The following is a 15,696-nucleotide window of genomic DNA, read 5'->3' as shown; positions in this document are numbered from 1 at the left end:
GCCCTGTTTACAACAAGTTAACCTGACACGAACCCGCGATCCAATCGAAAACCAGCACTTGGTAAGCGGTCAACTTTAAAAACACGTGAACTCGTTAAGCTCTAAACTTGAACCCGCGATATGGTCACTGGACACTCGTCAGCGGATACCATGTTTTTTCAGGTGTCAATTGACCATAACATGGGTGTGCAATATCAGCAAAGGACGCTATAAACCAAGAGTGCGTGGCTCTGTCAACCTATTAGCTTGGGTCCGGGTGCCACCTTGCGCAACTCCGTCGTGCGTACGCGCCCACGAGCAATACCGCTAGCCATGAGAGCCATGAGAAGATCTATTCATGGGTTTCCTTTTCTTTTCTATATGGGTATGGATTGATTCACTTTTGGTTTTCAACCATAATTTTAAAATGAAGACGATTTGAGACTATTAATCTATATTTGCTGCTCAATGATGTCATTTGAATACAAATACTACAAAATGAACTTAGTAGCAAACAGGTGACGATTAAAACAACTCTTTTAGAATAAAATAACGAAAATGCGGACATGGTGCCTCTAACTAAAAGTCTTTTCTCTTTTGGATTGTCATTTTCATTCAATAAACCGGAGAATATTAAGCACAGTGAGTTTTGTTTCCCCGAGACTCTGAAACATTGAGGTCGAGAGGAAACAAAACTCACTGTTTCCCGCGGGACCAGTCATTAAGTGTTTTGTTATACCTCTCAACTCAAAAATAGAAAAAAAAAAACTGCGAAGAAATCCTTTGCTTGACGCCGGCTGGCTCACAAATTTGCCGCGGTTTCAAGGAGCACGACCTGATCACGTGCGAGTCGAAGGTTGTTGCTTCCCTAGGGAGTTAGTGAGTTTTGTTCGCCCTAGGGAGTTAGTGAGTTTTGACCCACCAGAGGTGACACGTTTTCCTCCAATCGGAACACGTATTTGACTTGGGAGGTATAACAAAGTGAATTGACCAGTTTTGCGCAGCCAGGAAGTTTCCCTTACGTCTGTCAGATATCACATGAATATATCAAAGTTATGTAAATTGCTATGGAAACAGGAAGTTGAATGATAATTAGCTGAGACCAGATGGCTTAAAACAAGCCTGCATATAAACATAATAAACTAGCGTTGTTTGGGTCTTAATACCGGTTCTTGAGCACAAGCCACAGGTCTTACTAGAGAATGGAAAACTACTGCTTCTGGAAAACTATTCAAAGATCAGTGAAACAATCATAAAAGCTCCTGAAAATTAAATGAAAACTGTTCTAGCGCAAAATTTTATTAAAACAGGAAACTGACACATTTTGAAAACATGCCTGTCAAAATATGGTGACAATGGAAGTAATAGAAAGATGACAGGATAGAAAAGAGGAGAGAAGAAAAGAAAAAAAGAGAGAAAAGAAAAACCGAAGAGTCTGTTAGCTTTGCCTGATGAATTGGATTTAAAGGTTCTTTCACAATGTTATGACGTAGTTTATTTTCATTCAGTTGACAGACGCACAACAAGAACTGACGTGGACTCGACAGACTCCAATAAAACTTCTACAACAGGTTGTTTGACTGGCAAGTACGAACGTAAAATATCGCGCGGTGTATGGTAATTACGGCATCACTATTTCATTGCTGTGGAAACTAGGCAAACCAATTAAGCGAAATCAAATTTGGTGTGTCAAAACGTCAAAAAAAATCGACTTAGAAGGGCTTTTGTTTAAATCGGTACAAATTTTAGACCGTTAGTTCAAACTAAGGCAAGTAACATTCTTTCAATGCTGAAATGTAGGATTCCCCATCGAAGCGTCGAACAACTATAATTTAATTATTTCTACTGAAGTTTTTCAGTAAACCGCTCAGAGTATTTGAGACTCTTTTATTTGATGCTGAATGATGTCATTTGAAAACAAAAGCAGCAAGCTATGCGTAAAGGCGAACAGGTGACGATTAAAAGAATCTGGTTTTCTTACCTATAAAAATGATATTGGGATTCAAACGCATGCAAAGGGAAATACCTAGCCTCTAACAGAAGAAAAAAATGAATAAACAATCCTCAATTAAGTGGAAAATAAAATTAAATGACCGGCATTGTTCATCCATAAACGTCTCTGTCTGTTTGTCAAATGTCACCTGAATGTATGTAAGTAAGGTTAAATTAAAGAAAATTAAATGATAATGAGCTGAGACCAGATGGCTTAAAACGACTTAAAATAACGCTTTTTGGCTTTTAATAGCAGCTATTAAGCAACAGCAAGGAAAATGAAAAACTGGTTCTGGATTCTCGGTTGGTCTCTTTCAATCCTGACAATGGCTGGAAACGGATTTGTCATCTTCATAGTTTGCAGGAAACAACGACTTCGTACGAAGACGAATGCCTTAATCGTTTCGTTAGCAGTGGCTGATTTCTTCGTAGGGATGAGCGCAGTTCCTTCACTTTTCTTTTGCGAGATGGCGAGTGGATGCGACTCACAAGGTCTGTTATCTGACGGAATAGACTTTATAAGGTGGCTGTTCGGGTACGCATCTGCTGCGAATTTGTGCAGCTTAGTATTGGATCGAAGCACTGCCGTGGTAAAGCCTTTGAAATACTTGACTTTTATGAAACGCCGTCGCGTCATTCAAATGATGCTCATATCTTGGGCAATCCCAATTACACTTAGTGTTTTTGTATCATTACTATGGTTTAATTTAAAAACACCTCTTAGTATTACTATCATCGGTTGGTTTTGCCTTGTTCCTGAGGTACTGGTGTGTGGCATTGTAATCTACTGCTTCGTATGCATGTTGCATGTTGTTTGGAAACACGAGCGATCCGCCCGGATCCTGACCAAACAGTTACGGTTTAATCATCAAGTCCGGTGTAAAACTGAAGGGAAGTCGGCTGTTAAAATGATGGCAATTGTAATAGGCGTGTTTCTTGTTAGCTACGCAATTGCTTTACGTTGTAGTTTTGTGTATATTCTTAATGGTGACAAGCCATGTAACGATCTCCACTATAAGGTACCTATTCTTGTTTTAAACTCCGCCATTAACCCTTTAGCTTATGCTATCTTCAAGAGGGACATAAAGAAAGAATTTAAAAGATTGATTTATAAGAACAACCGAACTTAAGTGGTGATATAATGATAATAACAATAAAACTAATAATGAATGAGGAAATAAATACTCGAACAATGTGTGAAAATGTAGAAACGAAAGAGCTGTAGTGTTCTTGTAGAAAGTAAAATGCAGAAGACTAAAGCCAGAAATTTAAAGTGTTCAGCATTTAAATTCAGCATGGGCACTTTTCGCGCCTTCTACTCCCCGATCTTGATAGGCTTAGTAAAGAGCGAGTTACATACGTTCGTTAAAATTACGGGACAGTTACATCCTTTTCTTTTTGCTCCTACAACGCTTCAAGACCAGATCGAGAATTTAGCAATTGAGAATTCACTAGCTTTCTTGCTTAAACAGGTGTTACGAATTCAAAATGTAAAATAAACTGAAAAATACAAAATAAAATAAGAATAAATTTACATAAAATGGAAATGAAGGTTATAGCATAATTCAAATTCGTCGTTTGTAGTCCGTGCTAATCTTCTCAATCCTTAGCCATCCGTGTTCCTTTATGGTTTATCATTATCTCTTTAGTGTTTTTCTATCTTATTTAACTGTTATTTTCAGGTTTCCTACCATTTAAAGGTAATTTTGTTTGTGGTCAAAATAACTCAAAATACAGTGACTGAGCTCCTTTAAATAAACCGTTACTTGAATCATTATATTATCAAAAACGCGTAGAAAGCTGTCTAACAAAAAACGGAAGTTTCATACAAGATGGATGGTTATGGTTACGTCTCTACCGCTCCAAGGGCATTTGCTTTGTCGGCAAATTCCAAGAAATTAATCCACTAAACTAAAAAGTTTTATAAACATAACATAATGCTAAAACTTTACTAGACGTTTCTTGTATTCGTATTCAACTTTGTGGGGGGAGGGGAGGGGGGCATAAAATTTTGTGCGTTGTCTGGGTAACGATAGATCATGACGTGACATAACAGTTAATATAAGTGGAAGCTTCCGAAGTAAGGGGATCGGCCTTTTTTCAGCTTTTTACGGCGATTGATGACAAGGGAAACAAAATCTAGAGACAGGCAAACAAACAAACAAACAAACAGGTAGATAGACAGCTCGACAGACAGACATATATACATACAGACACGCACAGACAGTCAGACAGACAGACAGACAGACAGCCAGGCAGACAAAAAGGAAGATACAAATGCGAAAAAAAGCAAACAAATACAGCCAAAAACAAATAAGAAAAGAAAAAACGCGTTTGATTTACTCAAATTTTACATCTCATTGTTTCAAAGAAGAATCAGACACTGATTAAATTTTTGAGTGTATATTCTTTTTGTAATTTTTTTCTGAGTAGTGAGTGTTACACGCATCAACTGATTAAAAGTATTATTTTAAAGATAGAGTTGGCTTGTTGCAGCTCTTCGTGACCCTTATTCCATGGTTAGTGTGTATCTGTTAAAACAAAGGCAATTCAGTAAATATTATTTTCTTTGACATTCAATTAATTGTAATAGGGTCGTGAAAGAATGCACAGGACCAAGGTGACCAAACATTCGGATAATAATTTCCTTTTAGCTCTTAGTGAATTGGAGGATCCCCGTGGATAAGATGCTTGTTGTTCGCAGCTCTTACTCAAGCTCTAAATTCTCCGATATCAATCTAAACGCCAGGGCAGAGCTAGAGATACACTGTGGGAGGCACTTATCGTCTTTCTTAAGGACTGCAAGATATACTAGTGTCTTTTCCCATGTATGGGTGATATAAGTATTTGCCACAAGGTAGGGAAGGGTTTTTGAGGTTCCCGATCCTTAATTCAGGTATCATCTTTGCCCCTGTTAGTATTGTGTTCGCAGTGTGATCCTTAGTGGGCACCTTAACTGCATCAGCTAAAACTGCAGTGCGTAAATGCCCAGCTAAACGAAAAACAAATCTTCCGTTAAAAGTGAGCTTTCCGTCAACTTCCAGTGTTCCAGAAATGAAAGAGTCGACCAGTTCACGCTATTCTTAGGTTTTGTTTTTCAATTAAATAGGTTACTAATTTGCAATTCGCTTCATCCTTAAATAGGGTCACCTATTTAGACCCTTCGCGGTACCCACCTGTCCGAAATTTACGGAATTATTCCCCTCCGGGAGTCCGGCTTAGGCTTAAGCTCGAACCCATCCATCCGGAGTTCACACGCTTATTTTAAAACCTTGAGTTCACCGCCCTTCCCACCTGCTCCTGCGAGACTCATTATTTTGAAAAATTTTACGGAGTGCTTTTTGCAATCCTATGTAAAATGAATGAATAGCTGTCAATCAGGTGTATTACATAGTTTACTATATTATATTCGACCATCCGTGAGACAAATTGATATGTATTCTGTATTATTTACTTGTAAGTCGTTGTCACGCATGCTACAGACCCCCCCCCCCCCCCCAGGGGTACTCTAAAACGTTTTATTTGGAGGGGCTTCGCCCTCAGGTCCGCCCTGGGGTCCAATCCGAACTGTCTGTGTAATTGAATTCGAGTAAATTTTTTTAAAATTCTAGTTATCCCTAACCTTTTTGTATACCATTTTGACTGAAAAGGTACCTCTTTTAGAAACCTATTTAAGAACACTGTATACTTTTCTAAATCCTTGAAATGAAGTTAATGATGTAGTGCTTAATGAATTAAGGATACAGCTATAAGGTGCGTCTGTTCGAAATATTTCAATAAAAAAAAAACAAATAAATTAATTAATTACAATATTTAGAGAGGAAATCACACCAGCCTTAGGTGCTTTTCATGCGGACTTTCTATCCTGGTCCAATTAAAGGCCGTTTTAAATACCTAAATTACAGATTCCTGTATCGTTTGATAAAACTCAACTTATGAAGTCCCTACCCTTTTATATACCTGAAGCCTGAAAAAAGTAACCTTCTCAGGTGGAACCTCCCCGTTAAGGCCATGTTAGGGAGTCCCCCCACTCCCGGAGAGTGGGCACAAACCACCAATATGTTTCCTAACAAAATCTGATGGAGGACAAAACTATTTTTAATGAGGACGGCGAGTTCTTCTGCAATCTTGGTAAATGGGGCCGAGAAAAAACCAGAGATGTTCGCTTGATATACATCTTCGACAAAATTGGAAAAAGCTCGATCTTGGCCTTTAGAATACGCATTGTTTTTATTTTCCATTTTTTTTTTTTTAACATCTGAATACGTTCAGCTTTGTAAACATTTGATACTAATTAAATAATTGTATGACATACCGTGAAATGAGGAAATCAGGCACCTGCCTAGTTGAAATGACTTTAAAACCTCATTAACACTGGAAAAGTTGAAAATTTACAGAGTATGTAAATAACATGTAATTAACATGTAAATAATCAAAAAGAGACTGTAAAGATTAATTTACATGATTTTTCCCCTTTTACATGTTTTGGAGGTTTCATGTAAAAAACATGTAAATATTTCAAGTGAAACATGTAAATGATGAAGAAAACACTGTAAATGTTTCAAAGCAAAGGGCTAAGATCATGTAAATAACATGTAAACTGTGCCTGCAAATACTGTAAATAGCCTGTAAATTTCTTGTGATTCAACCTGGAAACCCGTAAATAACATGTAAATTTAATACAGGGAGGCTGCCATAATACTGTAAATAACATGTAAATAAAAAGGGGAGGCTGTAAACAACATGTAAATAAAAAAAGGGAGGCTGTAAATAACATGGAAAATGAAAACAGGAGCCTGTAAATAACATGTAAATCGAAAAAGGGAGCCTGTAAATAACGTATAAATCGAAAAAGGGAGTCCGTAAATAACATGGAAATCAAAAAAGGAGCCCATAAAGAACATGTAAATCGAAACAGGGAGCCTGTAAATAACATGTAACTCGTAAAAGGGAGCCTGTAAATAACATGTAAATGGAAAAAGGGAGCCTGTAAATAACATGTAAATTGAAAAAGGGAGCCTGTGAATAACATGTAAATCGAAACAGGGAGCCTGTAAATAACATGTAAATGGAAAAAGAGAGCCTGTAAATAACATGGAAATCGAAAAAGGGAGCCTGTAAATAACATGTAAATCGAAAAAGGGAGCCTGTAAATAACTTGCAAATCGAAAAAGGGAGCCTGTAAATAGCATGTAAATGGAAAAAGAGAGCCTGTAAATAACATGAAAATCGAAAAAGGGAACCTGCAAATAACATGGAAATTGAAAAGGGGAGCCTGTAAATAACCTGTAAATTGAAAAAGAGAACCTGCAAATAACATGTAAATCGAAAAAGGGAGCCTCTAAATAACCTGGAAATTGAAAAAGGGAGCCTGTAGATAACCTGTAAATTGAAAAAGGGAGCCTGCAAATAACCTGTAAATTGAAAAAGGGAGCCTGTAAATAACATGTAAATCAAAAAAGGGAGCCTGGAAATAACCTGGAAATGTAAAAAGGGAGCCTGGAAATAACATGTAAATCAAAAAAGGGAGGCAGAAACCCTGTACGATAAATAACTTGTAAATAATAACTTGAAGAAAAATACATGGAATGTACTGTTTTATTGTAATCAAATCTGTTTACCTTAATTATAGTAGTAGAAAACATGCAAATTTATACAGAATCAGAAATTTATTGCAATCAGAACAAACTCAGTAAAATTCAAATAGTTTTTATATGCCATGAATAAGGTTTACAATGTACACATTGCAACAAATAAAACATGTTTTCTTTTCTTTCTATCCATAACAAGACGACTTAAATGTAATTTTGTGCATGGCCAAAATATTTTAAAATACCATGACTGAGCTCCTACTAAAATTCAAGACCTTTTCAAGATTGTGCAAAACCATGTCATATTCAACTCTATTTAATTCATAAATAGTAAAATGATTAAGAACTATACTGTTGTCAGCTACAACGAGTGAAAATTTTGCAATTTAGGCGTATTACTAAATTAAAATTGTTTGCAAATGGATACCTGTCTTAAATATATACTAAATTCACAAAGTCAAATGTAACATAATGATAATACCTTTGTCATAAAATGAATGAATAAACTGTTTTTTTCTTACTAAGTAATTAATGTAGGATTAAATTAGCCTTAATAATTATTATGAAAAATGTGGGAGGCACGATGGCCTCGTAGTTACATGTAGTGAGCTCAACTCCTGATCGAGCGGTCTGGGTTCAAGCCCTAGGCAGGTACATTCTGTTGTGTTGCTGGGCAACACACATTACTCTCAGTGCCTCTCCACCCAGGTGTATAAGTGGGTACCAGCGAATTTAATGGTGGGGTAACCCTGCAATGGACTGGCATCTCATCCAGGGGAAGTAGAAATAGTCCTAGTCGCTTCCTGCTACAGAAAGCGGGATAAGCTCCAGTCTGTTGGGCCACATGGCTCATATGCAGACTTTACCTTTACCTTATTATGAAAATTACTGCAATGTAAGTGTGAAATATTGATCAACTTTTTTCATAGAGTGAATTGTTCTTTTGAAATAACAGAAAATAGGGAGAAAAAACATTTACCACAAGATAGAGATTGACATTTTCAATTCATCATAAAAACATTCATGCCAAAGGAATACTACATTGCATAACATAAAACAAGGCTTCTGACATCTTTTAGGCTATGTTTACAAAGTCACAGTTTCCTTCTTTTTCCAAAACTGTACAGAATCCAAACAGGACAAACATTTTGGACCCCTGACAAAACATTCACTGTAAACAATATTCAAAATTTTACTTTTTCTTTTTGTGATAAAAAAAAACTGTACTGTAAAAAAAAAAAATTCATAGGGACCTGTTGAAATTGAAAGGCCTATCTAGTACCATAGTTCCCTTAACACATCATAAGTTAATAAATTATTGTTCTGGTACTACATGTATGTAAACATAGCCGTTGCTTTTTATGATAAAATCGTATAGCTGCTGTATTGAACAATAAGTATCAACCTAGCAATCTAAGATATTCAAATTTAATGCTAATTCACTAACACAGGTACAGTGTAGGTGATACTTCAAAGCATTGAAAATAATGTTTAAAGTGGTTGAATTTATGCCAGAAAGTGTTGAAGGTCACCATGTTAGACTGTAATGCACCAGGGGCCCATTTCCCAAAAAGTTTTCGCACCCAGAAAGCCATACCAAAATCTGAAATCTTATGCTTACAGAGCTGTTTTATTCGCTTATTCTCAATATGAACAGAGGTTTCCTTCACACAAGAAGTTTCAGGCATATACAGCTCTTAGTTTTTAGACACAGCTCAATTAAAGATGGCTTTATGGGCCCAAAAAGTTTCCAGGGCCTTCAAGAAATGGACCTTGGACCCCTTATAGAGTCATAGGTACTGTAGACTTCTCAGTGGCTGATTTTTTCCTGATCAAGCATCAATGCCAAGGAGTATGCATGTATTAACCACTCTCAATTTTACTTCATCCTACAAGTAACATAAAACATTTCGTTAAATAAGATAAGTTATGTCTGAGTATGAATCAGCAAATTCTGTGTATGATATCAATCAGCGAATTTTACATTGGAGTTATTATTTTGTTTCTTATCATTCCAATTTATACTGTGACATTTGAAATCGGACTGTAGCCGGTCATGTTAACCGGCCAAAGTAATTTTAGCTCGGTCACGTCTCATTTCTGACTGGTCAAGATATTTACGAAAAAATCAAGTACACGTAATGTGAGCTAAATTAAACCCACAAATATAGTTTGTTTGTTCCGGTCACTGCTAGACCGTTTAAAGATTGGCTTAATATTTTTCTGAACAGATTTAACCCCAGTCGCTCGAATGGCATTCCTATCGATCTTGAACGCATGACAAACACCAAGCGAATGGTCTTTAGCCGTTCGAACAGATACATGTATGCATTGGTGTATGTTTTCATTAGAGGTCATGATAAAAAAGAGATAAAAACTCTCAGATTTACAGTTGGGGATTTGATTGTTTATTCAAGAATGAACAACGTGACTGTCTCAACATGACATGACTGGTCAACATGACCGGCGAGTGAAGTTTTTGGCCGGTCAAGTCACCATTCTGGCCAGACATTGCCCGTTGACCGGCCATTATTTTGAGCCCTGAATATTCATCAATCAAACAGATCATACATCTACATCTGTAGCTACTGTGTGACAAAAAATTTGCATCTCTGATTGGAAGGCACTGAATGTCAGAGAATGTAGAAGAACTAAACTCAAAATCCATGGCAGTAACTATTCAATGTTCACTATCTCCTACATTGTAATAATCATGGACAATAAATCAAACTCCTATCAAACAATGTTTAAATAATAAGTCAAGTTATTTGCGGGCACAATTTGATTGTTTCTTACGTGCACTTATGCTCTATTGGTGGACAAAGGTACAGATGATGTCATAAAAGTTTGTTTTTGTTTCTTTGTTATGTATTACGAAGCAGACAGATTCTATGTTGTTGTGCATCTGTTCAGTAATAGATCACAGAAGACATCAAAATGTGGTAAAAACATCAGTGACACACACCTGAAAAATTCACAGATTCTGTGACACACTCTAGTAATGGCTTATGTGACTATTTTTTGTTTTTACCACATTTTGATGTTATCTGTGATCTACTCAAGGCAGGAAAAAACCCAGGTCTGATTTCCTCAGCCAAGTAAATTTTGCTCTTGGGCAAGCGAAAATAGAAGTTCAGTGGCCCAGTGGGCAAGTGAAATCACAATGTAGCGTCAGTAGTCTTGTGAGTCTGACTAAAAATGCCAGCTTGATAAATGATAATTTCCAGTCATTCCATTTCAAAACTTAACACCTAAAGATTAGTTAATTATTAGGTTGAAAGCAAGAATTAGTTTGGAATCCGAGTGTACTTCATTCCCATTTGTCCTCTGATTTCCTTAATGGCCACCACACTGGCAACTAATATTTAAGTGGGGCAAGTGAAAACTGAAATTGACTGGCCCACTGGGCAAGTGACTTACAATTTTTTTTCCTGCCCTGCTACAGATGCATGAACAGATGCATGACACATGAAACCTACATGTATTTGGTATGAGCCCAATTTCGTACAAGTAAAATGTACAGCTGTGACAGGGCTCTTAAGTGCTCTCTGGTCATCCCAGGGTAAGGTAATCGATTGAAATTGATCCATAAATTGATATAAATCAATAAATTGAAATTAATGTAAGTGTTATCAGTGCTATCAATCAATTGAAAGAAATTCGTACTCACATGCTAGAAAAGTTTCAAGTTATCAGTTTGATTTTACCAAATTTATCAGTCATTAGAGAATCAATTGAAAGTTGGTCTCTCTTTGTTAGTTCACCTAAACTGTAGAAAAATTGTCCCTCAACACAGTGTTTGATTGTAACTTTTTTTATGTAGATTTCAAAGGCACTACCAAAAACCCCCAAAACATAGTCCCTGATACATGTATGCCAGCAAAATATTCTGTTTACGAGATACAATGTTATGTTTTTATGCAGTTGTATTCATGATTTCATATTTCACTTTAAATCTTTTGTTCATTTCTTTCTTATTAAATGTTGCTTAAAAGATAAGCTAGTATCAGCAAAATTGATAATGCTTATTGAAAATTTGATCACAATCGATGACTCATGATGAATCCTTTTATTGATTTCTGATATCATTGACTAATTTCTATTGATTGTTATGAAATAATCGATTGACTATACTGTGTCATCCAAGACAAGTAGATTTTCCTGCGTGGGCAAGTTACTCTTCCTTTTTTTCAAGTCCTGTGTAGTTTTCACGACAGTTTGAGGTACATGTATACCTCTTCATAAAGTATCATAGTGTTTTTTTTGTGAAAGAAAATACCACAACATTTAACTTACTACAGTATCAGCACCAGTGGGTGCAATGTCCATGTACAGTTGTGTGTAACAGCATATTGTAACTTGCATGTAGGTACAACTGTAGACACTTGAGTAACTTCAGAATACTTACTCTAGCATAAGAGAAATTTCTCTGCTGAAGATGGCGCATTACATTTTAGCTTACTAGCATTCACATCAGAGGGCAACATAACCTTACAAGAGCATGCATCAGAAAGAATCATGAGGTGCATATAAGCCAATAACAAATGTCGCATGCTCATGCTCAGTTATCGAGAACAGATAATAACAGATAATAAAGCTCTTTATGTACGGCAGGTAAACATCACCAAAGTCGATTCCACAAGCAATGTAACTTCTCCTTGATAATGACACATTCACAACCAAAGGCAAAACGAAATGTATACGTATCTTGACGTTACTTTACTCTGCTCGTTCAATTTATGCAAAACTTGCTCACCTGTTGTTTTTGTTGCCTGTAATCGCTATCTTCAACTTCTGGGTAACGGTAAACTTTGCCTTGAAACCGTGCACGGTGACGAAGCGAAGGTAGAGTGGATTTTGGCCCGCTAAAACAGAGCTCGAGTTCGATGCAAGTTCCAACGAACTGCCAAACATGGCGGGAGAACCGACAGAACCTGGTACCTAACATGAAGACCGCTGATTGCTGCTTGTTGGAGATCGGGCAATCACAAGGCTGGTATGCTCTTATAAAGGGACTGGGATAACAGTGATGGCAATGAAAGTACAAAACGGTAGAAATCACCAAAACAAAACAAAACAAAAAACAAAGAAACAGTGAACATGCAAGGGCAGACTTAGTTGTATTAATCTTACTTGTAGAATGTGCATATTTCGGAATATTTAACGCTCTAAATCGATGATATTTCGTTCATTCTCAGCGGTTCAGGGGCACAACTGTGACCTCGAACTTTCGCGATATGAGAAGTTTAATGTTTGTTGTTTTCGGATTGTTAAAAATGTCATTTTGGGTACCGAAAAAAAGTCAGCTATCATTTTCGGAAAGGCGATAAGACCTAACGTTTTCGGGAAATGGACAAAAAAGCCCTAATAAGTTCGAGAATACTCAAGCTCCTCTAGAATAACCGAACAGATAAATTTTTTTTGCGCAACCTAAAATTAACCCACAGAGCTTTGAAAGTACACCAGATAGCCTAAAACAGCGTTGAAAAGCATTCGAGAGGAAACGGTCGTTGGGTGTTCCTTATGGTTCCCTGCCTAACCTGACTCCGCGTCAGTTCAAACTCGGTCACCAGGGCTCTTTCCGTCTTGAACTCACACAACACGTGACGCTTTCATGGTCCTTCATGAATAAAATACGTACGTGTCCGAGAATTAATTTTTCTCTTTTCTAGAGACGTAAGCTTGGGACGCCTGCATGTGCAGTAACAATTCTAGTTTTATTTTGTCGTTGTGGATGCGCGGAAAGTTCACAAGAAGACAGCTTCGTTAGTGCGGTGTCGCACCCGTGCAACTTCTAGGTTTTCCATTTACATGGTTTTTACATGTTTCTTACAGGCTCCCTTTCTTTCATTTACATTGTTTTTACATGTTTCTTACAGACCCCCTTTTTTCATTTACATGGTTTTTACATGTTTCTTACAGGCCCCCTTTTTTCATTTACATGGTTTTTACATGTTTCTTACAGGCCCCCTTTTTTTCATTTACATGGTTTTTACATGTTTCTTACAGGCCCCCTTTTTTCATTTACATGGTTTTTACATGTTTCTTACAGACCCCCTTTTTTCATTTACATGGTATTTTACATGTTTCTTACAGGCCCCCTTTTTTCATTTACATGGTTTTTACAGGGTTACAAACATAACATTTCCAGACTTTTTACAGCATTCGCTTGAATTATTTACACGTTCCTCACATGGTTTAGCAAAGCAATTTACATGTTTTTTACAAAGCCAGATACTGTAAAAGTGCGTAAAATATTTTACAAGTTTTTACATGTTCTTCAAATGATCATTGTCGACAAAGACAATGTAAATCACTATTTACAGAACATTTACATGCTGTACTAAAAGCTGTAAATTTCCTGTAATTTTATTTTACAAAACCCTAACATGTAAATTGTAATTTACAAAGAATGTAAATCAAGATTTACATACTGTAAATTACAATTGACATGTCCATGTAAATTTTCAACTTTTCCAGTGTAAATGGGAAAGAGTGTTTTTAATACACTATAAATTAAAGAAAAGTTTTATTACATGGGTTTTTATTGTACGTTGTCTTTCTTAGTTAAGTAGCTCGTTAATTGATGTATTCCTGTTAATATAGCTAATGTATTCTTTGTGTAATTTTCACCACTCCTAGGAAGACCATTTTTATGGTGAGATATCGTGCTTAAATAAAGACTGATTGATCGATTTGTCTTTTTATTTATTCCTATTTTTTTAATTCATCGTTCCTAAAGTTAGTTACGCTTAAACAATAGTCTTTAAACTCGTTTTTTACGTCTCCCTTGAAGACAGCATAAACTAAAGGGTTCACGGCTGAGTTTAAAACCACAATAGGTATCTTGTGTTCGAGATCATTGCATGGTTTGTGATCATTGAGAATATACCCAAAACTACAACGCAAAAACAAGCCGTAACAGGATAGAAACAAGCCTACAACAATTGCCATCATTTTAACCGCAGTCTTCTCCTGAGTCTTAAAGTAAACTTGGTGATTAAACCGTAACTGTTTGGCTAGGGTACGAGCGGATCGCTCGTGTTTCCAAACAACACGTAACATGGATGCAAAGCAGAAAATTACCATAGCACACAACGGCAACTCAAAAACCAAACGAAGCCAGCCGATAGCACTAATGGCGAGATGTGTTTTTAAATTAAACCAGACTGAAGATGCAATTGCAATAAACGTTACTGGGACTGCCCACGATATGAGCATCATTTGTATCACTCGACAGCGCTTCATGAAAGTCAAGTATTTCAAAGGCTTTGCGACAGTAATGTATCGATCTAGTACTATGCTACACAAGTTTACGGCTGATGCGTACTCGAACAGCCACCTTATAAAGTCTATTGCGTGCGATAACAGAGTTTGCGAGTCGCATCCACTCGCCATCTCGCAGAAATAGAGAGAAGGAACTGCGGTCACCCCTACGAAGAAATCAGCCACTGCTAATGAAACGATGAAGGCATTCGTTTTCGTTCGAAGTCGTGTTTCCTGCAAACTATGAAGACAACTAATCCATTTCTAACCATCGTCAGGATTGAAAGAGACCAGCTGAGAATCCAGAACCAGTTTTCCATTTCCAGTTAGAGGCCTTGCTCCTGCTCAGTAACTGCTATCAAGACTCAAAAAGCGTTATTTCATCGAGAAGCGATAAATAAAAAAGGATAAGATAAGAAAAGAAAGGAAAATCCAAAATTTAAACGTAAAGAAAAAGAAAAGAAAAGAAAAAAAAAAAACAAAAAAAACAAAAAACAGATGTCCTTTTCTTGCAAGCGTGTTCCAGCTTTGCCTCTTGACGAGAGTCCACCAGTTATTATTTTACGTTATGACGTAGTTTTATTGTCATATAAATTTCAGACGCACAACGCACGAAAACTGACGTCGATAAGTTAGACTCAAAAGAACTCCAATAAAAGTTCTTCTGGTAGCAAGTTATTATCTGACGGTTAGGACGCAAAATATAACGCATTGCTTGGTGGTTCTTTTACCACTATTTCATTGCCCTAGAAATTAGGAACCCTTTTAAGAGTGCCTGCCTGTAAAAATCAGACAAATTCTTAATTTCGCGGCAAGGGTGGAAAATTCGATTTCGCTCATATTCTTATGGTAGATAGGCTAGAGCATG

At 36.7% G+C, this 15,696-nt stretch overlaps 2 protein-coding genes, 1 long non-coding RNA gene and 1 pseudogene across 3 annotated transcripts in view; 1 reads left to right on the top strand and 3 right to left on the bottom strand.

The window, feature by feature from the left end:
* Positions 1-15,696, bottom strand: part of LOC149101186 (uncharacterized) — a 92,562-nt gene that overhangs the window by 8,318 nt on the left and 68,548 nt on the right. The window lies entirely within an intron of this gene.
* On the top strand, positions 2,235-3,126 carry LOC149101194 (histamine H2 receptor-like). The gene has a single exon (XM_089276062.1). The coding sequence runs from the start codon at positions 2,250-2,252 to the stop codon at positions 3,099-3,101; it is 852 nt and encodes a 283-aa protein (XP_089132188.1). The 5' UTR covers positions 2,235-2,249; the 3' UTR covers positions 3,102-3,126.
* On the bottom strand, positions 7,622-12,666 carry LOC149101193 (uncharacterized). Its single transcript, XR_016203039.1, has 2 exons — positions 12,319-12,666; positions 7,622-9,451 (listed from the first exon to the last, which is right to left on the bottom strand). It is a non-coding gene; the product is annotated as an uncharacterized LOC149101193 (long non-coding RNA).
* Positions 14,305-15,315, bottom strand: LOC149101192 (octopamine receptor beta-2R-like; annotated as a pseudogene).

The sequence above is a fragment of the Orbicella faveolata genome, unplaced genomic scaffold (assembly GCF_042242905.1).
Source record: "Orbicella faveolata isolate gen_17 unplaced genomic scaffold, um_ofav_v1 contig_4, whole genome shotgun sequence".
NCBI classification, from domain to species: Eukaryota; Metazoa; Cnidaria; class Anthozoa; order Scleractinia; family Merulinidae; genus Orbicella; species Orbicella faveolata.
The sequence above is the reverse complement of the archived record's forward strand: the minus strand, read 5'-3'. Positions and strand labels throughout refer to the sequence as shown.